The sequence below is a fragment of the Bos indicus x Bos taurus genome, chromosome 11 (genome assembly GCF_003369695.1).
Source record: "Bos indicus x Bos taurus breed Angus x Brahman F1 hybrid chromosome 11, Bos_hybrid_MaternalHap_v2.0, whole genome shotgun sequence".
In the NCBI taxonomy this organism is placed as follows: Eukaryota; Metazoa; Chordata; class Mammalia; order Artiodactyla; family Bovidae; genus Bos; species Bos indicus x Bos taurus.
This window is the reverse complement of record NC_040086.1, coordinates 59,712,695-59,738,521: the sequence shown is the minus strand read 5'-3', so window position 1 is coordinate 59,738,521 and position 25,827 is coordinate 59,712,695. Positions and strand designations below refer to the sequence as shown.

At 37.3% G+C, this 25,827-nt stretch overlaps 1 protein-coding gene across 4 annotated transcripts in view; it reads left to right on the top strand.

The window, feature by feature from the left end:
* The window catches only part of USP34 (ubiquitin specific peptidase 34), a 240,584-nt gene that overhangs the window by 20,742 nt on the left and 194,015 nt on the right, over positions 1–25,827 (top strand). For all 4 annotated transcript variants that reach the window (XR_003513389.1, XM_027555584.1, XM_027555581.1 and 1 more), the window contains exon 2: positions 23,399–23,486. Coding sequence is in view for 3 of the 4 variants with exons in the window: in XM_027555584.1 (XP_027411385.1) it covers positions 23,399–23,486 (88 nt within the window). In the remaining variant the exon portion in view is untranslated. The remainder of the gene's footprint in view (positions 1–23,398; positions 23,487–25,827) is intronic.

Sequence of the window (25,827 nt, the reverse complement as noted above, 5' to 3'; positions counted from 1 at the left end):
CCTCTTTCAGTATCCTATCATTTTGCTTTTTCGTACTGTTCATGGGATTCTGAAGGCAAGGATACTGAAGTGGTTTGCCATTCCCTTCTCCAGTGGACCACATTCTGTCAGATCTCTCCACCATGACCTGCCCGTCTTGGGTTGCCCCATGGGCATGGCTTAGTTTCATTGAGTTAGACAAGGCTGTGGTCCTAGTGTGATTAGATTGACTAGTTTTCTGTGAGTATGGTTTCAGTGTGTCCGCCCTCTGATGCCGTCTTGCAACACCTGCCATCTTACTTGGGTTTCTCTTACCTTAGGCATGGGGTGTCTCTTCACGGCTGCTCCATTGAAGTATGTATAGCTGAAGTGCAGTGAAGGGAGTAATTTTGGTATATATTACTCCAGCTAATTTTCTGTGAATACTTATAAAATATTGAGTTCATTTGTACGCTTCTCTTTCTTATGAACATTTTCTTGTATCCTTATGCTTATTTGAGAACAGAATTTAATGCCATCCTACTTTAGTCTTTTGAATGTAACACATATTTAACTAGTGTTTTTCCTGTGAAGAAAAAAAAACATTAAAATATCCTTGAGCATAGAAACCTAGGTCATGTCCAGGGTCAATAGGTAGAAACTTCTAAGACTTTTATTTCTAAATTGCCTTCTAGAAGGGTTCTAGTTTACACCCCAACAGCAGTGTTTGAGAGTGCCTGTTTGTTTGCATTAGATATTTTAAACATTTCATGTAGTAGGGGGAAAACAGATATAGTTACTATCCTAAACTACTTGATTACTGCAACAGTTCAGATATTAAGGTGTTATTGTATTGTTTGTATTGATGTATTTGGTTTTTAAGTTTTAATAGCGAGTAGTCTATTATTTAGAAAGACTTTTCCCATTCTGAGATCACATATTCTTTTCTATCTTTTCCAGTTTTTATGAATTTTTTAGTTTTTAATCCATCTGGAATTTATTTTGGTGTATTATAAAGTAGATCTATTATTAGTTCTTTCAAACTACTATTCATTGATTCTAGCATCCATCTGTTTTTTTCACTGTGTTGATATGCCATCTCTGTCTTATACAGAATTTTTGAGTGTATTCCTGGAGGTCTCATTTTAAGCTTTTTATTGTTTGTTTGGTTTTACTTTAGTCACTTCATGATATAGTGTGGCACCTGACAATATTAAACCACATTACTGGTGAAAAGTTATTTATTCCTGAGATAAAACTTCAGAATTCTTTTGTTGTTGTGTTACCCTCCTCCACCCACATTCTGTTGATACTTAAAAAATTTTTTCTCTTGGAAGTTTTATTGAAATTGCATAATGTTTATAAATAGCAGGAATTGACATCTTACAGTATTGATTCTGCCACTTCTGGAAGCATAATGTGCTTTCCCATTTATATATTCTTCTCTGTTTCTCTGTGAAACATTGTGGGGTTTTCCCTTTATGTAGATTCTGTGCATTTCCTTTATAGTTATTCCTAGGTATTTTTGTTTCTTATTATTAATGGAATTTTTACACACTTTTATCATTATTTTACTTTATTTTTGGTAGCAGTTTTGAGATACATACAAGTTACTCATTAAAACTGTACAACTTGATGGCTTTCAGTGTATTCACAGAATTGTGCAATCTTTGCCACAATTTTAGAGCACTTTCATCACCTCAGAAAGAAACCCCACACCTTTTAACTATCACTATAAATCCCCTGTTCTCCTGGCCCTAAGCAACAGTCTACTTCCTCTATGTATTTGCCTATTTTGAATCTTTCATACAAATGGAATTGCAGTATATCTTGTGACTGACTGCTTTTACTTAGCATTTTCAAGATTCATCCATATTGGAGAATGTATCAGATCTTCATTCCTTTCTGTGACTGAGTATTATGCCATTGTATGAACATACCACATTTTGTTATTAATAATTCATTCATCAGTTGATAGACATTTGAGTTGTTTCTACCTTTTGGCTTTTATGAATAATGCTTCTGTGAACACGTGTGTAAAAAGTTTTCCATGGACTTAGTTTTTATTTCCCACAGGTTATACCTGGGAGTGGAATTATTTGGTTAAGTGGTAACTCAGTTTTACTTTTTCAAAAACTGCCACACTGAGATGGAGGTTCGAGAGGGAGGGGACATGTCTAATCTATGGATGATTCATGCTGATGTATGGCAGAAACCAGCACAATAATGTAAAGCAATTATCCTCCAATTAAATAAATTTAAATAAGTGGGTTTATGTTAGCACAGTATTTGCAAAAAAAAAAAAAAAAAAACCACCAAAAACTGCCAAACTATATTCCAAAATGGTGCAACATTTTATATTCCCTTTTGCAGTGTATGAGGATTCCAGTGTCTCAACATCCTCAACCAGTACTTGTTATTTTGACTGTTGTAGCCATCCTAGTGATCTTACAGTGGTATCTCATTGTGGTTTTGATTTGGATTTTTCTGATGAATAATGATGAATATCTTTTCATATGCTTATTTGTTGCTTGCGTATTTTTTTTGGAGAAGTGTCCTTTGAGATCCTTTGCTCACTTTTTAATTGGGTTATTTATATTTTTATTATTGGGTTGTAAGAGTTTGCAGTTCCCCACCCCCATGCTGTAGGTAGTTGTTTCACTTTATCAGTACTGTTGTTGGAAGCACAGAAGGTTTTAATGTTGAAGTTTAATTAATTTATTTTGTTGCTTATGCTTTTGGTATCTCATCTATTGCCAGATCCAAAGGCATGAAGATTTACCCCTATGTTTTCTTCTAAGTTTTATAGTTTTGGCTCCTATATTTAGATCTTTTATCCATTTTGAGTCAGGTTTTTGTACATGGTTTGGGCTAAGGGTCCAACTTCATTTGTTTGCATGAGCTTGTCCAGTTCTTTTAGCACCATTTGTAGAAGGCGGCATTTTGCTTTGAGTGGTTTTGGCAGCTTCGTTGGAAACCTGTTGACCATGGATGCATGGGTTTGTTTTTGTATTCTCATTTCTGTCTTGTTGATTTGTATGTCTTGATTACTGTAGTTTTTTAGTAGTATTTGAAATGGGAAAGTGTGGATCTTCTTTTTCAAAATTACTTTTGGCTCTTCTGGGTCTGTTGAGTTTCCATATGAATTTTACAATTAGTTTCTCAGTTTCTACAAAGAAGCCAGCTGGGATTCTGATAGAGTGTGATGAATTTGTAGATAAAGCTGAAGAGTATTACTATTTTAACAACAGTAAGTCTTGATACATGAACTTATGTATCATGGGATATCTTTGTATTAAATTTTTAAAAAACTTTTTTCAACTTTCAGAGTATAAATTTTGCACCCATTTTTATTAAATATATTCCCAAGAATTTTTTTTATGCTATTGTGAATGGAATTGCTAAGTTTCATCTTTTCGTTGCTTGTTGCTAGCATATAGAAATACAGTTGATATTTGTATATCAATCTTGTTACTTGCAATCTTGTTAAATTTGTTTATTCTTTTCAGTGATTCTTTAGGACTTTCTTAGGATTTACATAAGATCATGTTGTCCATGATTAGAAACAGTTTTACTTCCTTCTTTTCAATTGGGATGTCTTTTGTTTCGTAATATAACCCTTTATTATTAAATCTTATATCTTTGGCTGGCTCCATCAGTGGTTCTCAAAATTTGGTATGTGGACCCTGGGGGTCCCAGAGAGCCTTTCAGGGGGTCTGAGAGGCAAGACATACTTGTTTTTTGGTTGATGTTTTCACTGGTAGTGCAAAGGCATGATGGGTAAAACTCCTGGTTACGTTGCAAGAAATACAGTGGTGTTAAATAGTTAATGTAATCTTTGCTGCCAAGCACTTGCTGTTAAAAAAAAAATTCACTTGATGCCTTTGAAGCAATGGAAATTAATACCGTTAAATCTCAACAGCTTGTGTGCATGTCTTTAATATGCTGTGATGAAATGAGAAATGCATATAAAGCATTTCTTACGTGTACTGCAATATACAGTTGGTTGTTGTAGGGAAGTGCACTCATGTGATTGGGTTGTAAGCTGAACTAGTTGCTTTTTCATGAAATACCATATTTGTTTGAAAGAATGATTAACTCAGGTTATCCAGATGTGTGTGTGTGTGTGTGTGTGTGTGTGTGTGTGTAGTTCCCTGGGTGGTTCAGAGGTAAAGAATCTACCTACCAAGCAGGAGACGCGGATTTGATCCCTGGGTTGGGAAGATTCCTGGAGAGGCTAGTGGGAGCCCACTTCAGTATTCTTGCCTGGAAAATCCCATGGACAGAGAAACCTGGCAGGCTACAGTCTATGGGGTCGCAGAGTCAGAGGACTGAACAGCAACAGTATGGTGTGCATTTTCTGGAATGAATGAAGCAAGCATGTCACTTCAGAGAAGGCTGAAAGTATTAGCTGTCAGTGATAAAATTAAGCTTTCAAGAAAAAAAAACTTGGAGAACTTGTACCTGTCACTGAGTTTGACAGCTGCCCAAAACTTAGATTTATTGTGAGATTGATGGAATTGTTAATGATGTGATTTTTTTATATTGTATAATGAAATATGTGAACATTGGAAAGATTGGCATAACTTAGTGAACTGATATTTTGCATATCTCCAGTGTATGATGTTATATAGTCATTTATGGATGAAAGATCTATTTAGAGACCAAGATAGGTCAACTGATTTTCAGTTCAGTTCAGTTGCTCAGTCGTGTCCGACTCTTTGTGACCCCATGGACTGCAGCATGCTAGGCTTCCCTGTCCACCACCAACTCCCTTGTGGCTCAGGTGGTAAAGAATCTGCCTGCAATGTGGGAGACCTGGGTTCCATCCTCTGGAGAAGGGAAAGGCTACCCACTCCAGTATTCTGGCCTGGAGAAACTGTATCGTCTATGGGGTCACAAAGAGTCGGACACTACTGAGCGACTTTCACTTTGTCTTCAAATTCAGCAAAAGTGAAATTGAGTACTTCATGTTGTACTCATATTCATTTTCTTGCTTGCTGCTTTACCTGTATCTTGCTGCTGCTGCTGCTAAGTCGCTTCAGTTGTGTCCGACTCTGTGCGACCCCATAGAGGGCAGCCTACTAGGCTCCTCTGTCCCTCGGATTCTCCAGGCAAGAACACTGAGTGGGTTGCCACTTCCTTCTCCAAGCATGAAAGTGAAAAGTGAAAGTAAAGTCGCTCAGTCGTGTCCGACTCGTATGGACCCCATGAACTTTGGCCTACCAGGCTCCTCCGTCCATGGGATTTTCCAGGCAAGAGTACTGGAGTGGGGTGCCATTGCCTTCTCCACTTGCTTAACTATGCTTTTCTTGCTTAACTATGAATTTCTCACACCGGAGTTTATTTTAGTACCTGTCCTTCCTTTCAGACTTCAGAATAGTGCTTCTGGAACTTTAATGTACATATGAATGACCTGGAGATTTTTTTTAAAAGACAAATTAACTCAAGCAGTCTGGAACTTTGCCTGAGATTCTTCATTCTAACAAAGTTTCCAGATGATGCTGATCTCGTTGGTCCTTAGAACATTCATTGAGCAGAAAAGCCTTAGAGTACATTAGTGTCATTATTCTGCTCTTGTTTTTTTATACTGTTGTATTTTGATTACATGTATTTTTAAAGTTCCATAAGACATTAATCAAGTCAGTATTCAATTAGGTTTACCCTCATTTATTCTTTTTGTTGCTCTTCATTCTTTTTTGCATCTCTGGGCTTTGATCTGGGGTCATTTTTCTTGCAGCATTTTCTTTAATGTAGTTCTGCTGTGGATGATCTTTCCTGTATTTGCTTGTCTTTTTTCTTAAATTTGAAAAAGTTTATTGTTTTTCACTGAGCTGGGTCTTCGTTGCTGTGCAGGCTTTTCTCCAGCTGCAGAGTAGGGGCTGCTACTCTAGTTGTGGTGCTCAAACTTCCCATTGTGGTGGCTTCTTTTGTTTTGGAGCATGGGTTCAGAAGTTGCAGCTCCCAGGCTTTAGAGCACAGACTCAATAGTTGTGGTGCACAGGCTTAACTGGTCAGATGCCCGTGGGATCCTCCCAGATTTGGGATTAAACCCTTGTCTCTTGCATTGACAGAACTTTTTTTTTTTTTTTTTACCATTCAGCCACCAGGGAAATGAAAATGAAAACAATATATATTTTAAAATGAAAACAATATATATTTTCAAACAAGCAAACACTGAAATGGAGTATTGAATTACAGATTTGTGAATGCTATTGCTTCTTTCAGTAAGTCATTCTATTAAGAATTTTTTTTTTGTGGCTTGTCTGTATCTCTTTTTGTATTTATTTGCTTGGGATTCATTCTTGAATCCGGTTTGAGTTTTAAAAAATTAGTTTTGTAGCCATTATTTCTTGAGGTATATGTCCTGCCACATGATTTTGGCCTTTTGGAGCTTGTCTTATAAACTCTGTGCTTTTCAATCATCTTCCTTGTCTCTTTTGCTCTGTTCTGTATTTTGCATCCATTTGTTTTTTGTGTGTGTACTTCAGTCTAGATATTTTATTTAAAAAATATTTATTTACTTGATTTTATTTTTGACTGCATTGGGTCGTAGTTGTGGCAGGTGGCATCTTCGCTGCAGTTTGCAGACTTCTCTAGTTGTGCTTGGGCTTAGTTGCCCTCTGGCATGTGGGCCTGAATTCCCCAACCAAGGATCAAATCTGCGTTCCAGGCATTGGAAGGTGAATTCTTAACCACTGTTCCACCAAGGAAGTCCCTAGATACTTATTTATATTTGACCTATTTTACTTTTCCTAATCCCTCCTTAAATTGTATGTAATCTAGTATTAGAGCCATCTATTGAGAGCTTAATTCCAGTTTAGTTCAGTTCAGTCGCTCAGTTGTGTCCGACTCTTTGCGACCCCATGAACTGCAGCACGCCAGGCCTCCCTGTCCATCACCAACTCCTGGAGTTCACTCAAACTCATGTCCGTTGAATCCGTGATGCCATCCAGCCATCTCATCCTCTTTTGTCCCCTTCTCCTCCTGCCCCCAATCCCTCCCAGCACCAGAGTCTTTTCCAATGAGTCAACTCTTCACATGAGGTGGCCAAAGTATTGGAGTTTCAGCTTTAGCATCAGTCCTTCCGATAAACACCCAGGACTGATCTCCTTTAGGATGGACTGGTTGGATCTCCTTGCAGTCCCGGGGACTCTCAAGAGTCTTCTCCAACACCACAGTTCAAAAGCATCAGTTCTTCGGCACTTAGCTTTCTTCACAGTCCAACTCTCACATCCGTACATGACCACTGGAAAAACCATAGCCTTGACTAGATGAACCTTCGTTGTCCAGTTACTGTATATTTAATTCTAAAGCTTTTGATTCTTAATAGATTTTAGAACTTTGTTGTAATTCTGTATCTTGATATTTTGAACATGCTGGTATTATAAAATTCAGGTCTGATAAATCTATCTCATTTTTTGTCTTACTGTTTTTTTTTTCCCCCTCTTTTTTTGATTATGTGGTTTATGGTCTTTTTTGGGGGTTACTTGAGTGTTTTTTTTTTAAACTTTGTTATAGAAAGAGTTAAACAGTCATGTGTAGAAGTAGGAAGACTCATAGTAATGATATTTATGAATCTCTCACCCAGTCAGTAATTATTAACTCATAGGCAATTTGTTTTTGTTACCTTTGTACATTTCAGTGTAGCTCTCTAAAAGACAAATACTTAAAAAGATATGTATTCATAGTATCATTGGTACAGTTAAAAAGTTAAGAATAATACAATACAGAGTATCTAGTGAGCAAATTTCTCTCATAGTCTAAAGTTTTTAAAGTTTTATTTAATTTTTCCTTCATTTTGAATCTAGATTCAGTTGAAGTCTATTGTAGTTGCTAATATTTGTGTGTGTGTGTGGCTGTGCTGCATGGCTTCAGAGTCTTAGTTCCCTGACCAGGGTTTGAACGCATGCCCTTGACAGTGAAATTGTGGAGTCCTAACCACTGGACTGCCAGGGAGTTCCCGAATTTATTCATTTTATAACTAGATGTTTGTACTCTTTGACTGACATCATCTCATTTATCCCACCTCTGCTGGCAACCACCATTCTGCTATCTTTTTCTCTTGAGTTGAGCTTTTTAAAATTTTATGCATAAGCGAGACCAAGTAGTGTTGTCTTTCTCTGACCTATTTCACTTTAGCATAATGTCCTCAAAGTCCATCCATATTATCACAAATGGCTGAATGTATTCCATTATATGTATGAACCACATCTTTCTTACCCATTCATCTATCATTGATCATGTAGGTTGCTTTGAGGTTGTTGTGAAAAAATGAGGTTGAGGTAGGTTGTGTGAAAAATGCTGCATTGAACATGGGAGTATAGTATAGATGTCCTGTTGAGGTAGTAATCCATTTCATTATGATATGTACCCATAAGTGGGATTACTAGATTATGTTCTATTTTTGTGTTTTTTGAAAAACCACCATACTGTTCTACACTGTGGCTCTACCAATTTACATTCTCACTACAGTGCGCCAAGGTTCCCCTTTCTCCAAATCATCACAAATACTTGTTACCGTTTGTCTTTTTTTATAATGGTCATTCTAACAGATGTGAGGTAATAGCTCATTGTAGTTCATTTGCATTCCCCTGATGATTAGTAATGCTGAACATCTTTTAAGTACCCGTTAGCTATTTGTATTAATATGTTGTCTTTGGAAGAATGTCTGTTTAGTTAATTTGTCATTTTTAATTGTTTATTTGATTGTTTTGCTTATGAATTTCTTGTATATTTTAGATATTAACCGTTTATAAAATAATGGTTTGTAGGCTGATAGTTTCTTTTGCTGTACAGAAGCTTCTTAGTTTGATTTAGTCCTAGTTGTTTATTTTGTTGTCGCTGCTTATGCTTTTGGTTGTGATAGCCAAAAAAATTGTTGCCAAGACCACTGTCAAATAACTTTTCCTTTATGATTTTGGTTTCAGATCTGATGCTTGAGTCTTTAATCCATTTTGAGTTAATTTTTGTGTATGATGCAAGATAAGGGTCCAGTTTCATTCTGTTACATGTAGCTATTCAGTTTTCCCAGCACCCTGTATTGAAGAGACTGTTCTTTCCCCATTGAATATTCTTGGCTTCCTTGCCAAGTATTAGTTAACCATTTATGCATAGGTTTATTTCTGGCCTCTTCATTCTGTTCCATTCATCTCTGTGTCTGTTTTTATGCCAGTGATGTACTGTTTTGATTATCATAATTTTGTAATATAATTTGAAACAAGGAGTGGTGATACCTCTAGCTTTGTTCTTTCTCAGAATTGCTCTGGCTATTTGGAGATTTCTGTGGTTTCATGTGAATTTTAGGAATGTTTTTTCTACTTTTTTGAAAATGCTTTTGAAAGTTTGAGGGATTACATTGAATTTTTAAATGGTTTTAGGTATTGTGGACTTTTTAACAATGTTAATTCTTCTAGTCTTTGAACACAAGACATCTTTCCATTTATTTGTGTCTTCTTTAGTTTCCTTCCTCCTTGTCTTACAGTTTTCAGATTTTCCACCTTTTTTTAAAATATGAATATTTTTACTTCTGAATATTTTATATAATGCTACTGTAAATGAGATTGTTTTCTTTTTCAGATAATTCATTGTTAGTATATTGGAAAATAACATTTCTCTATGTTGATGTTGTATCCTGCTACTTTACTGGATTTGTTCACTCTTAAAAGTTTTTTGTTTGTTTTTGGTGAAGTCTCTAGAATTATTTTACTGTTTTTTATTTTGACTCTGAATCTTCATTGTGTCATGTGGTTTCTCATTGTGGTGTGGGGGCTTCTCTTGTTGCAGTGTATGGGCTTAGTTTCCCCCAGGGTATGGGGGCTCTTAATTCTCTGGCTGGGGATCAAACCCGTGTCCACTGCATTGGAAGGCAAATTCTTAACCAGTGGACCACCAGGAAAGTTCTAGGATTTTTTTATATGTGAGATGTGATCATTATCTGCAAACATGATACTCATACCAGGGATGAATCCCACTTGATGATGATGTGTTGTTGTTCAGTCACCAAGTTGTGTCCAACTCTTCTTGACCCCATTGACTGCAGCATTCCAGGCTTCCCTGTCCCTCACCATCTCCTGGAGTTTGCCCAAGTTCTTGTCCATTGAATTGATGATAATTGTGTATAATCCTTTTAATGTGCTGTTGAATTTGGTTTGCTAGTATTTTGTTGAAGAATTTTTGCATGTGTGCTCATCAGGAGTATTGACCTGTAGTTTTCTTGTATCCTTATTGGGCTTTGGTATCAGGGTAATACTGACCTTACTGTAAAATGAGTTTGGGAATGTTCCTTTATTTTCAGTTTTTGAAGGATTTGAAAAGGATTGGTGTTGCTTATTGTTTAAATATTTGGTAGACTTTGCCAGTGAAACTATCTGGTCTTTGGCTTTTCATTGTTGGGAGGTTTTGATTGCTAATTCCATTCCCCTGCTAATTATTGATCTCTTCAGATTTTCTGTTTCTTTATGATTCAATCTTTGTTGTATGTTTTAAGATATTTGTCCATTTTTGTAGGTTGTCTAATTTGTTGGCTTATATTGTTTATATTCTTGTTGTTCAGTCACTTAGTGTGTCCGACCCTTTGTGACCCTGTGTTCTCTAGCACACCAGGCTTCCCTATCTCTCATCCCCTGGAGCTTGCTTAAACTCAGGAAAACATCAGGTTTACATCTTTTTTATATCGGGTGTCCATTAACATTATCTTAGCTATATTTATTTTTAGCAGTTTTGCCATTTAACCTTTATGCTAAGAGTTAACTGACTGATACACCACCATATTATAGTAAAAGCCTTCATTTCTGAAGGACAGCTATTCTGGGTTTCTTGGTTGGCAGTTTTTTTCTTTCAGCACTTTGAATATATCATCCCATTCTTACTGGACTTGTAAGGTTTCTTCTGAGAAAGCCACCGATAGCCTTATGGGGGTTCCTTTGTGAGGAAACTCTTTTTTTCTCTTTCAGATAATTTCATTATAATATGTATGGGAAAAGATCTTTTTGACTTGAAAGTTTTGGGGAACTATGAGCTTCATGAACCATGGAGGTCCAAATATGTTTATAGATTTGGACAGTTGTCAGCCATTATTTCTTTGTAAACTACTGCTCCTTTACCCTCTTTTTTCCTTCTCGGACTTCAGTAATGCATAGATTGTTTCTCTCATTTGTATCCCAGTTTCTGTGGGCTTCCTTTACTCTCTCTTCTTTCTTTGTTCTCCTCTGATTGGATAATTTCAATTGAACTGTCTTCCACTTCATAATTTCTTCTTAATCAAGTCTGCCATTGATGCTGGTCACATTTTTATTTCATTCATTGTATTTTTTAGTCCTGGAGTTTTTGCTTGTTTCTGTTTTATTATAATTTCTTTTAACTTCTTATTTGCATTATTTTCTGATTTCATTGAAATTGTCTTTCTGTGTTTTCTTGTAGCTCACCGACCTTCCTTAAAACAACTTCTTTAAATTATTTATTTGACAAAATTTCAGATCTCATTTCCTTAGAGTTGGTTACTGGAAAATTATTGTGTTCCCTTGGTGGTTTAATGTTGATTTTTCATGTTCTGTGGTGCCTTGAGTTGCTGTTTTTGCCTGTAGGGAAGCAGTATTCTTCAGTTTTTTACTGACAGGCTTTTGGAGAGGCATGTCTTTTGTCAGCCCTGTTAAGAATTGTGAAGCTTTTTCAGACCTTTTAAAGTGGATGTGTCTGCTCCTGATTTCTTACTCTCTTTTGGAGCATAATTCTAAGATTGTATATCCTCTCCTGATCATGCAAATCCAGGCTGAGTGCTGATAGCTTCTCATTTGCTTTTCCTGCAGCTATGCTGAATTCTCAAGTTTGAGTACTTCCTCCCAGTTCTGCAGAGTCTGGACAGCTTTTTGCTCATGCTCACTAATTGTCTGTGAAGGCTTGCTTTTGCTGCCCTTAGGGGTACAGTCAAGGGACCAGCCACAGGGTGAGAGTGTGTGAGTGAGGTACATGGAGAATCCTGGGTGCTTATGTGGGGTTGGGGCATTTTCAGACAATATCTCTCTTGGCACTGTGCTGTGCTACCTTGGGGGAAGGGTTTCACAGGTAAAGTGAAATTGTTCCTCTTAATCTCTTAAGTGTGTCCCAGTCTTGGATTTTTTTTGTGTGTGTGTCAGAACTTCTCTGCTGTACTCCTAGACATCCACAGAGGCACTGTTGTCTGTGGTGATTGTTGAAATCAATGTTCTTTGGAAGATGGTAGAAAGTTCCCATTTTGCTATTTTGATGACGTCACTGTCTACTGATGTACTTATACAACCCAAGCTTAGATTTGTCTTTTGTATAATATTAATATAACTAATTAAAATGGAAATAAACTAAGTTTTCTATGTATCTGACATTTTTCATTTAGTATATCATTGTAAGTTACCCATGTTGCTTATTAGTGTATTGGTAGTCTGTTTCTTTTCATTGTTGAATAGAAAACTATAATTTTTTTCTGCTTTGGACGGGTGGTTTGTTTCTAGTTTGAGACTGCTTCAGTTCAGTTCTGTTCAGTCGCTCAGTCGTGTCCGACTCTTTGTGACCCCATGAACTGCAGCACACCAGGCCTCCCTGTCCATCACCAACTCCCGGAGTCCACCCAAACCCATGTCCATTGAGTCGGTGATGCCATCCAACCATCTCATCCTGTCATCCCCTTCTTCTCCTGCCCTCAGTCTTTCCCAGCATCAGGGTCTTTTCCAATGAGTCAGCTCTTCGCATCAGGTGGCCAAAGTATTGGAGTTTCAGCTTCAGCATCAGTCCTTCCAAAGAACACCCAGGACTGATCTCCTTTAGGATGGACTGGTTGGATCTCCTTGCAGTCCAAGGGACTCTCAAGAGTCTTCTCCAGCACCACAGTTCAAAAGCATCAATTCCCCTGCGCTCAGCTTTGTTTATAGTCCAACTCTCACATCCATACATGATCACTGGAAAAACCATAGCCTTGACGAGATGGACCTTTGTTGGCAAAGTAATGTCTCTGCTTTTGAATATGCTATCTAGATTGGTCATAACTTTCCTTCCAAGGAGTAAGCATCTTTTAATTTCATGGCTGCAGTCACCATCTGCAGTGATTTCGGAGCCCCAAAATAAAGTCAGCCACTGTTTCCCCATCTATCTGCCATGAAGTGATGGGACATAGTTTTTATTTATTTTGCTTCTTTGTGTTTTTGTTGTTGTTGCTGCTTCATTGGCTACCTGCCTGGACTCATTCTGTAGATTCTGGTTGCCCTGTGGTTTGTAGTCACTGATGTGTGTGTTGTGTGTGTACATACAGACAGACCAAGTCAGCTTTCTGTGAGTCCTTCCTCACTCAGGATAGCTTAGTGGTTTTGCTTATTTGTTTCTTGAAACTATTTTAGTTTCCTGGTACCCTTGTTAACCTTTTTTTGGTTTGTTTGTTCTTGTTATTTATCTGTTGAAGAAACTACTGATGACATGGATCATTCCACCCATAAAGGTTTTTCATTTTGGATCTTGCTATTGTATCCTTGTGGAATTATTGAACATTTTTCATGTTCCTCTATTTTTATAATTTGATTATTGGATTTAGAGGCTGGATCAGATTTAGATTAGATTTCTTGGCAAGACTTTATAGAATGTGTTGTATTTTATCAGAAGGCAGATAATGTCATGTTGCTTTTTTTTGTAATGCCAGCAGCCATCCCCTAGATCTTTTACTTCATTAGTAGTTGCCAAATAGTGATATTCTTTTTTAAAAATAATTGTATTTATTATTTTTGGCTGTGCTGAGTCTTTCTTGCTGCATAGGTTTTTCTCTAGTTGCAGAGAGTGGGGGCTGCTCTCTAGTTGTGGTGTGTGGGCTTCTCGTTGCAGTGGTTTCTCTTGAGGAGCGCAGGGTCTCGAGTGCAGGGGCTTCAGTGGTTGTGGCATGTGCACTCGGGAGTTGTAGCTCCTGAGTACAGGCTCCATGGTTGGGGTGCACAGGCTCAATAGTTGTGGCTATAGGCTCAATTGCTCCACACATGTGGGATCTTCCAGGATCAGGGATCAAACCTGTGTCCCCTGCAGTGGCAGGTGGATTCTTTACTACTGAGCCACTAGGGAAGCCCCCAAATAGTGATATTCTAATCCTGTCTTTTTTTTTCTTCTAATTAGCTGATCTATTTGTATAAGGAGAAACTTTCTTTTAGTACCTATTACTTTGAATTACTATTTGTACAGGAAGGAGGATACATTTCTCAGTTTTCTCCTTTTATTTACCAGTTTCAAACAGTGAATTCTGTAAAATGTTTAACATCTGATTGAAATTGGTTCTTTTTTTTTTTCAGGATTATTATAAAATTATGTCATTAAAAGTAATGTTTTTACTTTTATTCACCTAACTTTTGGGGTATTATTTTATATCAGTTTATAAAGAGAACCCTCTTTTTTCCTGATGGATAGTTTTCCACGGTCAGGATGAATTTAACTTGTGTTGGTAGACTTTTAGGTTATTTCCAGTCTTTTGGTGTTCAGAACAGTGTTGAGTATCATTGGGTACTATTTTAGATGAGAAAAAGTGTGTTAGAAAAAGAGGATTAAAATAGTACTCAGGGGATCAGTGTATTTTTCATTTTGATAAATACTGTCTAATTTTTACTGATGTATGAAAGCATAAGTATATATGTAGGAGGAGAAGGGGATGACAGGGGATGAAATGGTGGGATGGCATCACCAGCTCAGTGAACATGAGTTTGAGTAAGCTCAGGGAGATGGTGAAGGACAGGGAAGCTTGGCATGCTGCAGCCTGTGGGGTCGCAAAGAGTTGGACATGACTGAGCAACTGAACAACAAATGTTTTCTTTTGAGTTTATCAATACTAAGTGTTATTTAAACTTTTTGCAATCTATTTGTAGGAAAACATAGTACTTCAGTGGTATGTTTGAATCTGATATGTATCATTTTTTCTTTTTTAATCCTATTCACTCAGTTTTTCTAATATTTCTTAATGTTTATTTGAGCTCAGAGAGGTTACTGTTTTGTAAAGACTTTTCCTGGTTTGTGGTTCCTTTGAGGTTTTGCTCTGTGTTGTTTTTATCTATAATTAAACTTTTCATGTGCTCAGATGTATCAATTCAGAACAGTTTAAAAATGCCACTGTCATCTTCTATGTTATCTAGTATTTCAGTTGACTTTAAAGACTCCCAAACTACAGATAGTACCTGACTTGCAACTTTGTGATGGTGAGAAAGTGATATACATTCAGTGGAAACTGTACTTTGAATTTTGGTCTTTTCCTGGGCTAGCAATATGGGTATGATACTCTCGTATGAGGATGGACAGCAACAGTAAGCCCCATAGCTTGCAGTCAACCTTGCTCCCAGTCAACTTTGCAGTCTTGAGGGTAAACGCTGATATACTTACCATTCTTTACCCATAGAGCCACTCTGATTTTACCTTTAAATACATTATTAAATAAATTGCATGAGAAGTTCAGCAGTTTACTGTAAAACAGGCTTTGTGTTAGATGATTTTGCCCAGCTGTAGGCTAATGTAAGTGTTCTGAGCATATTTAAGGTAGGTGAGGCTAAGCTATGATGCTTGGTAGATTAGATGTAATGAGTTAATTTTCACAATTTATGGTATTTTCAACTTACAATGGGTTTATAGTTATATAATCACATAGTAAATAGAGAAAAGTCTGTAATAAGTATTTGTTAATTTTTCATGAGTTTGCTCATTTAGGTTTACCCATGTGCTTATTTCCTTCTTTGGGATTTTTTTTTTTTTTTGCTTTTTGCTCTTAGATTCTTTTCCTTTTTCCCCTCCCCGCCCCCCCCACCCCCCTTTGAAAGTACCTCTTAATCTTTTTTAAAATTTGATTTTCTATTCATGATCTGTCAATGTTAAACATATAATACATTTGTCCAGGTTTTGTTTCACCCTTCTTCTTGAGGTCTACCCTTGGTATCAAATTCTAGATTGAGGCTTACTTGGGTGTAAAATTGTAGATTAACCATTATTTTAACATTGTTTTAATGTTTTAAAGAACAGCTTTTTCTTTTGGTCAGAAGTCTGCCTCTCAGTCTTTGGTCGTGTTACTCTATGTAGTCTTTTTCTCTGAAGATTTTGCTAAAATTTTCTTTGGAAAATTTCTAATATGTGCAAAAGAATAATACACTTATGGTATTAAAAGGTAAATTTTGTCAGTAGTTCATTCAAGTTCATAACTATGTAGTACCTTTCTTTAATTGGCTTGTATTCCCTTAATTGGCCCCTTGAATGGTCTTTTAAATGTGTTTGTAACTCTATGTCAAATAGTTAATTAACACTTTACCTTCCAGGCAACCGGTTTTAAAGAATTTAAGACTTATGATTGTTGATAGAATTTTCTAATAGCATCTTGTTACATTATTTACTGAATCAAGCCTTAGATAATGTATTAGCTGCCTCAACAGCTTTATCTTCATATTCCTTTATTGAACTGTTATCTAGTACATAATGTTTCTCTTAATTGTCTCTTCCTTTGCACATGATGATCCTTCTGACTAGGATTCCATCCCCTGTGAGCTTTTTTGTCATCACTCCTTCTTAATCTTTTCTACTGTCCTTCTTGCTTCCCTTTTTACTAATTCCTATCTTTCAGTTATTTCTTTTAGGGAACTTTCCTTAATCCTTTCCAAGACTTTGTTTCCATTTCCTGCTTGTTAGGTTAAGGAAAAAAAGTTGGAAAGAGTTAATGATGATGAGTTGTACTAAAAAGTTCTCTTGAACTAGGTATTGTTCAAATAGGTTGGTAAATGTTTTAAAAGTGTAGAAAGTATTCTATATTTAGATTGCTTTGCAAATTGAGTGTTTAAACTACTGTAATAGCTGAAATGGAAATGACAGCCAGTGTACTGCTTTTATTCTTTTGAAATAAAAGATGCAGAACTCCAGTCAGTGAACCAAAATCCTAAGAAAAGGTCCTATGTCTAAAGATCGGTGAATATGTATTATTCCAGTTTTAAAATGATGCATTAGTTGTAATTTCTGTATACCCAGGGAACAACTCAGGCTAGGTGTGCTAGCTGGTTCTGGTCTTCTGGGTTGTTTATACTTATTTTAACCATTTTACCCACCTGCGTAGGTCTCTGTGGCTAACCTTGGTGCTGGCTAGGGTTCTGGATAGGGCCCAGCTTCTTGCATGTACCATTCTTTTGGGACTTTGCGGACAGTATGCTGTCTCCTACATACAAATGAGTTTCATTCCAAGAGTGTGTTTTTAAGTCCAATGAAGTTAGCCTAAGTACCCAACTAATACAGTCAGCTATATCAGTTCAGTTGCTCAGTTGTGTCCGACTCTTTGCGACCCCATGAATTGCAGCACGCCAGGCCTCCCTGTCCATCACCAACTCCTGGAGTTCACTCAAACTCATGTCCATCGAGTCAGTGATGCCATCCAGCCATCTCATCCTCTGTCGTCCCCTTCTCTTCCTGCCCCCAACCCCTCCCAGCATCACAGTCTTTTCCAATGAGTCAACTCTTCGCATAAGGTGGCTAAAGTACTGGAGTTTCAGCTTTAGCTTTGTTCCTTCCAAAGAACACCCAGGACTGATCTCCTTTAGAATGGACTGGTTGGATCTCCTTGCAGTCCATGGGACTCTCAAGAGTCTTCTCCAACACCTATATAGTACTGTACTATAATAGATTTGACACTTTTCACAGAAATAATACATACAAGACAAAAACTAAAACATTTTTAATCTTTTAAATTTTAATTTCAAGTACAATACCTTGAAGAGTACAGTAGTATAGTACAACAGCTGGTATACAGGGGCTGGCATCGAGTGAATAGAAAGAGTTACTGACTGTAGGAGGGAGAGGAGATGAGAGATGGTAGAGTCCTACTGTATTCTGTACAGTACTGTGTGTACAGTAAAGTACACAAGCACAACTACTTGTAGAGGATGCTTGCATGTCATTATATGTGAGGCACGTGAATTAACTTAAGTGATTGGGCATGCAAACACATGTTCACATCTTTGGATGTTCGCAACTTCAAGGTTCATATGTAGGGGACTTTTGTACCCTTCTTACTGGCTTGTAAGAAGTATATGAGGTTGTGTTCAGCACTTTTGGCCTGGTAGTGGTCATGAAGTTTTTCATATGATAATTGTGAGATTGTGTATGGCAATACTTACCCTTTGCTTGGGGTAGGATCTTGGTCATATCTACTAATGGTTTCTTACTAGATGTGTGGGTTTATGCCGCCTATCCTCATAACTAAAAAGCCTCATGATGAAAGTGAAAGTGGAGAGTGAAAAAGTTGGCTTAAAGCTTAACATTCAGAAAATGAAGATCATGGCATCCGGTTCCATCACTTCATGGGAAATAGATGGGGAAACAGTGGAAACAGTGTCAGACTTCATTTATCTGGGCTCCAAAATCACTGCAGATGGTGACTGCAGCCATGAAATTAAAAGACGCTTACTCCTTGGAAGGAAAGTTATGACCAACCTAGATAGCATATTAAAAAGCAGAGACATTACTTTGCCAACAAAGGTTCGTCTAGTCAAGGCTTTGGTTTTTCCTGTGGTCATGTATGGATGTGAGAGTTGGACCGTGAAGAAGGCTGAGAGCTGAAGAATTGATGCTTTTGAACTGTGGTGTTGGAGAAGACTCTTGAGAGTCCCTTGGACTGCAAGGAGATCCAGCCAGTCCATTCTGAAGGAGATCAGCCCTGGGATTTCTTTGGAAGGACTGATGCTAAAGCTGAAACTCCAGTACTTTGGCCACCTCATGCGAAGAGTTGACTCATTGGAAAAGACTCTGATGCTGGGAGGGATTGGGGGCAGGAGGAGAAGGGGATGACAGAGGATGAGATGGCTGGATGGCATCACTGACTCGATGGACGTGAGTCTGAGTGAACTCCGGGAGTTGGTGATGGACAGGGAGGCCTGGCATGCTGTGATTCATGGGGTCGCAAAGAGTCGGACACGACTGAGCAACTGATCTGATCTGATGTGATCTGATCCTCATGTTTCCTTTTGGGATTCTGCTTGCCATCATGTTATCATAATGTCCATTTGTGGTCTTTGAAGTTTTCATGAGTATTTTCTTTTTAAATTTTAAGTAATGAGAACCCCTCACCTTATTTCCATCCTGCTACCTCACTCATTATGTCAGTTGGGTACATTTCTATCAGTTACTGAACTTTCCTCCTTTTGAGGGATATCTGATTACCCAGCCTTAATGTTTCCAATTCCACTTTGATCTTTTCTCTTGGGCTATTATTTTTGGTGTTCTTTAGATCTGTGTGACAGTCCACCATTCTCTCTTATCTGTCTGGGTGGTTGGCCCTTTAGAGTTGAAATACAGTTTCTTCTATAGGAAATGGTGGAAGGATTTCTTAAAGTTTCCCTTTTTCTTTCCTTTATTTATTATATTGTGGACTTTAATGGATCTTTGATCTGTAAAGATCAGTGGCTTCTTTTAAACTGAAGTTTGGGCTTCTCTGTTTTCTTTTTTTATTGATTTTTTTTTTAATTGTAGAAAACACATAACATAAATTTTCTCATCTTAGCTATTTTTTTAAAAAAATTATTGGAGTGTATTTCATTTATAATGTGTTAGTTCCTGGTGTACAGCAGAGTGACTTGTTTTTATATATATATATTTTCATGATAGGTTATTCCAAGATATTGAATACAGTTCCCTGTGCTGTACAGTAGGAACTTGTTTATTTCATCTTAACCATTTCTAAGTGTATGATTTAGTGTTAAGAATATTCACATTGTTAGGCAACAGATCTTCAGAACTCTTTCATCTTGAAAACTGAAACTCTGTACCCATTAAACAATTCCTTACTTCCATCTCCCACTGACAACCACCATTCTACTTTGTTTTTGGTGGATTTGTTTACTCAAGATCTTTTATAAGTATAATCATACAGTATTTTGTCTTTCTGTGCCTGGCTTATTTACTTAGCATGATGTCTTCAAGGCTCATTCATGTTGTAGCATGTGATGGGATTTTCATCCTTTTTAAGGCTAAATAGCATTCCTCTGTATGTATGCAGCACTTTTTGCTTATTCATCTGTTTGTATATATTTGGGTTATTTCTATCTCTTGCCTATTGTGAATAATGCTGCTATGAACATAGGTGTACAAATATCTCTTTGAGGTTCAGTTTTCAATTCTTTTTCATATATATACCCAGAAGTGGAATTGCTGAATCACATGGTAATTCTTTTTGAAATCTTTTGAGGAAGTACTGTATTCTTTTCCATAGTGGTTGCACCATTTAGTATTCCCACCAGCATTGCTCAAGGGTTTCAGTTTCTCCACATCCTCATCTATATCTGTTATTTTATGATATTTTAATAGTAGCTATCTTTAAAAAAAAATAATGGTTGTGCTGGGTCTTTGTTGCTCTTGGCTTTTCTCTAGTGGTGAGCAGAGGCTACTCTCTAGTGGCCGTGCATGGGCTTCTCATTGCAGTGGCTTCTCTTGTTGAAGAGCATGAACTCTAGGGTGCGTGGGCTTCAGTAGTTGCAGCACTTGGGCTCAGTAGTTGTGGCTCCCAGGCTCTAGAGCACAGGCTCAGTAGTTGTGGTGCACAGGCTTAGTTGCTGTGTGGCATATGGGATCTTCCTGGACCAGGGATTGAACCTGTGTCTCCTGCATTGTCAGGCAGTTCTTTACCACTAAGCCACCAGGGAAGTGGGGAAGGCAATGGCAACCCACTCCAGTACTCTTGTCTGGAAGATCCCATGGATGGAGGAGCCTGGTGGGCTGCCATCTATGCACAGAGTCGGACATGACTGAAGTGACTTAGCAGCAGCAGCACCAGGGAAGCCCAGTAGTAGCCATCTTAATGGGTGTGAAGGCATAGCTCATTGTGGTTTTTTACTTGTGTACTTTGTTTTGAAATCATGAGATTTGAGCTTCCATCTTTGTTCTTGTTTTACAAAATTGTTTTGGTTATTTGGGATCCTTTGAAATTCTCTATAAATTTAAGGGTAGAGTTTTCTATTTCTGCAAAAACATTGTTGGGATTTTGGTTGGGATTGTATTGACTGTATAGATCACTTTGGGCAGTATTGACACTTAATGATGTTAAAAGTTCCATGGATATGAGACTTCTATTTATTTCTATCTAATTTTTGGAACATGATGGACTGCAGCATGCCAAGCTTCCCTGTCCATTACCAAGTCCCAAAGTTTACTCAAACTCTTGTCCATCGATCGGTGATGCCATCCAACCATTTGATCATCCTCTGTTGTCCTGTTCTCCTGCCTTCAGTCTTTCCCAGCATCACAGTGTTTTCAAATGAGTCCGTTCTTTGCATCAGGTGGCCAAAGTATTGGAGTTTCAGGTTCAACATCAGTCCTTCCAATGAGTATTCAAGACTGATTTCCTTTGGGATGGACTTGTTGGATCTCCTTGCTGTCCAGGGGACTCTCAAGAGTCTTCTCCAACACCACAGTTCAAAAGCATCAATTCCCCTGCACTCAGCTTTCTTTATAGTCCAACTCTCAGATCCTTACGTGACTACTGGAAAAACCATAGCTTTGACTAGATGGACCTTTGTTGGCAAAGTAACGTCTCTGCTTTTTAATATGCTGCCTAGGTTGGTCATAACTTTTCTTCCAAGGAGCAGGCGTCTTAATTTCATGGGTGCGATCACCATCTGCAGTGATTTTGGAGCCCCCCAAAATAAAGTCAGCCACTGTTTCCATTGTTTTCCCATCTGTTTGCTTTGAAGTAATGGGACCAGATGCCATGATCTTAGTTTTCTGAATATTGAGCTTTAAGCCAACTTTTTTACTCTCCTCTTTTCACTTTCATCAAGAGGTTCTTTAGTTCTTCACTTTCTGCCATAATGGTGGTGTCATCTGCATATCTGAGATTATTGATATTTCACCCGGCAGTCTTGATTCCAGCTTGTGCTTCATCCAGCCCAGCATTTCTCATGATGTACTCTGCATAGAAGTTAAACAAGCAGGGTGACAATATACAGCCTTGACGCACTCCTTTCCTGATTTGGAACCAGTCTGTTCCATGTCCATTTCTAACTGTTGCTTCTTGGCCTGCATACAGATTTCTCATGAGGCAGGTCAAGTGGTCTGATATTCCCATCTGTTTCAGAATTTTCCACAGTTTATTGTGATCCACACTGTCAAAGGTATATAGTCTGATCTAGAACAGGGAGAGGTTTTTATTTTTACAAATGAAAGTTAAGCCATACACAGTTGGTAAATAGTGGAAAGATACTAGTGTAATGGAACATCTTACTAGTTCATATGAGATTTTCCGCCATCACATTGTTTTATAGTAATTCATGAAAGGTTTCTTGTGATTAAAGACAAGACTCTAGTAGTATATGAAAAAAGAATAACAAAGCTGACATTCCTCAAAAATGCCTTCTTGTGCATGTGATTGCTTTATTGCCTTCAAGAACCCCTGTATTTTCTACTTTGTAGAGCTATGTGGAGATGCAAAGTCATAAAAAAAGGATAGATTCATGAGAATGATTATATTCAATCTTTAATTTTTGGAAATGATCTTTGTTAGAATTGAATGCCCTCAAGCACCTTCGTATCAAAAGATGAAGCATGAACCTCATGGTTTAAAGCTGAAGAATGTTGACTGACAATAGTTAGCACAAATGCCAATGGATTTAACTGTGCTTGTATTTTTTAAAAAAGCTTAAATCAGACTAGTTACTGGTTTTATCAGTGCTCTGGTTATAGTTTCATAGGTTTTGAATAGTCTGCTTGTAACATTTTATTGTTAGTCTCATTTTCTTTATTGTAAGATTTTATATTATATAAGGATTCATAGCAATGTTTACGTTACAGAGTAGGGAATGCTTGTACAGAGAAATTAAATGTTTTCAGTATGATACTCTTCGCTTTCAGCTATCTAAGTGTTCTAAACACAGCTCTCTCTGGTTCAGCACCTCCAGAGAAACTTTTGGAGGTCTTGTGTGTGTGTGTGTGTGTGTGTGTGTGTGTGTGTGTGTGCGCGCGCCCCTGTGCGCACACACAAAGTGGGTGGGTGGGGTGGGAGGGCAGTAAAGGGTATGGGGGTTTGTCTAACTGCTTCTTAATAAGGCTCTACTATTTTTTAACCTCACTTATATTCCTCCTTTTAGAAGTACTCAATGTTTCTAATTTCTGAGTTTTTCTGAGACTTTGTGGGACAAAGCATCATATTAGTCATTAATTAAACAGATTTATTTTCTTTAGTGAAAGCAAAAACAAATTATGTGAAATATTTGTAAATCTATTTTTTTTTTTTTTAAGTATTGGCTTTTTTTTTTTTTTTTGGCCACTGTGTGTAGCATGCAGGATCTTAGTTCCCCAACCAGGGATCGAACTTGCGTACCCTACAGTGGGAGCATGGAGTCTGAGCCATTGGACTGCCAGGGAAGTCCCTGTTGACTTTAATACTGGTTTAGCATTGTTTATTCATAATTTAAAAGTTACTTTTTCTACTTTCTTTCAGTATCTGATATAGAAGGTGGTGATGGACTGCAGCTCAGAAAGGAACATACTCTCAAAATATTTGCTTATATCAATTCCTGGACACAGAGGTATGCGTCTTTAAGTACTTTGAAGACTAACTTTGTTAGTTGTATTTTATTTTATATTTTAATTTTTTGTTTTTTTTGGTCACACCCACGTGACTTATATTATCTTAGTTCCCCAACCAGGGATTGACTTTAACTCTTGGCAGTGAAAGCATGGAGTTCTAACCACTGGATCGCCAGGGAATTTTTAGTTATATTCTTTTTTTTTTTGAAAAGCTTCATTAATTCGTTTAGGCCATGCTGCAGGGCTTATGGAATCTTAGTTCCCTGACCAGGGATTGAACCTGTACCCCTGCAGTGGAAGCTCAAGTACTAGACCACCAGGGAATTCCCCCTTGTTGTATTTTAAATTTACACTGTCATCAAATTTTTTCTTTAGGGTTTTGGTTTATATACCTTTTGTCATTAAATCACAGTTTATCAATATTAAATCATCTCCGGTTATTCTTGGGATCATTCATGTTTTGCTTTTAAAACATGAATTGTTTAGAAATATGGGAAGGATTCTGTCATTACTTAGAAACATGGAAATGACTGAAATGGTAAAAAATAATTATTTTGAGAGATTGAACAATCATTATGTCATAGCTAGAGATCTATAACAAACTTAAACTTTTAAAACAGTATTATAGTAGAGGACACTTTGACCGTTCTGGGAGCTACTTTCTATTTGTTCCTTCCATAATAATTATGTATATTAGGTTGATTTTTAAATTTCATACAAATATATAGAGAGAATAAAATTGTACAGAACAGTCATTAATATAACCACAGTGTATAGCAGGGATTTGCAAATTACTGTTCCTCAACATGAGTTTAGCTGGTCATGGCTAAAAAATTCTTTTACGTACGTATCTATTTGTTTAAAGATTCTTAGCTCTTCTGAAATTTTCTGGGAAAAAAAAATGTTTGAAGCATTGTGTGCAGTGATTAATGAACACATTAAATACAGTAATAACAGAGGTGAATGTTGTGAGGTGACAGACTGATCATGGAGTTTATCAGAATAGTTTAATTTCAAATAGCATTTGCTTTACAGTAACATCCCTTTATCCTGTGTTTTCTCTTTCTCTCTTGTCAATAAAGCGGTGCTTGTATTTGTTCCAAAAAGATTATAGATTTTAAAACATAAGTGCCATTATTATTGGGCATCTCTTTGCTGAGTCCCATTGACCTGAGTTTCTTTTGACTTAAGTTTATCTGTGCTTACTGTTTGTCCCTTTCATTATGGGTAGGATAGATGATTGGATATTTCGTTATACTAATGATTTAAAATTAACATTAAAAATCTAAAGTATTTGCTGAGAAATGATACATTTGAGTCATAATTTTGAATTTATTGCAGCTACAGCTCGGTAGCAACATGTTATTTACTGGGATAAAATCTTATTCCTGATTTCAGGATTTATAAGTGTGCCACTAAATAAAATGAAATTCAGAGAATTACCATTTTCCTGGCATCTTACCATTAGTTATCAGTGGAGCTGAATGGGTCCTTTTCTAGTTCACATTTATCCTAGATGTATACTCAGTCCTTGTATCAGGAAACTTTAACTTGGAGTTTGTGGACTGGGAATGAAAATATAAATGAAATTTTGATATGTACAGTTTTAGGCAGTAATTTCGGAGAAGGCAATGGCACCGCACTCCAGTATTCTTGCCTGGAAAATCCCATGGATGGAGGAGCCTGGTAGGCTGCAGTCCATGGGGTCCCTAAGAGTCGGACACGACTGAGCGACTTCACTTTCACTTTTCACTTTCATGCATTGGAGAAGGAAATGGCAACCCACTCCAGTGTTCTTGCCTGGAGAATCCCAGGGACAGGAGAGCCTGGTGGGCTGCCGTCTATGGGGTCACATAGAGTCGGATACGACTGAAGTGACTTAGCAGTAGCAGCAGCAGGCAGTAATTTGTAGCTCTCACTGTAGAGACTCTGCCTTTTATCTGATGCTGTTCCGGAATATAGTGCTTTAGACTGTGGCCTTGGAGCCCAGTAGATGTGGCTTCCAGTCCTCCATCACCTGTATACTAGGTGATTATGACAAATTAGCTAACTTCTGTAAACTCTTACTTCCTTACTTGTGAAATGAGTAATAATAAAGCTACTACTGTCTTCATGAAGTTGAAGAAACAAGATACTTAGTACAGTATCTAAACAAAATAACTTAATTAAACACTTATTTTAATTAAAATTGTTAAAACTTATTTTAGAAAATGAAATCTATGTTGAAGGGGTACATAAGCCAAAGAATGAAATGTCAAATTGGAAAACAGTTTGTCATATTTATAATGCTGTTCACATGTTGATAAGTAGCGATAGTTATTTAGCTGATAGTAAAAAATA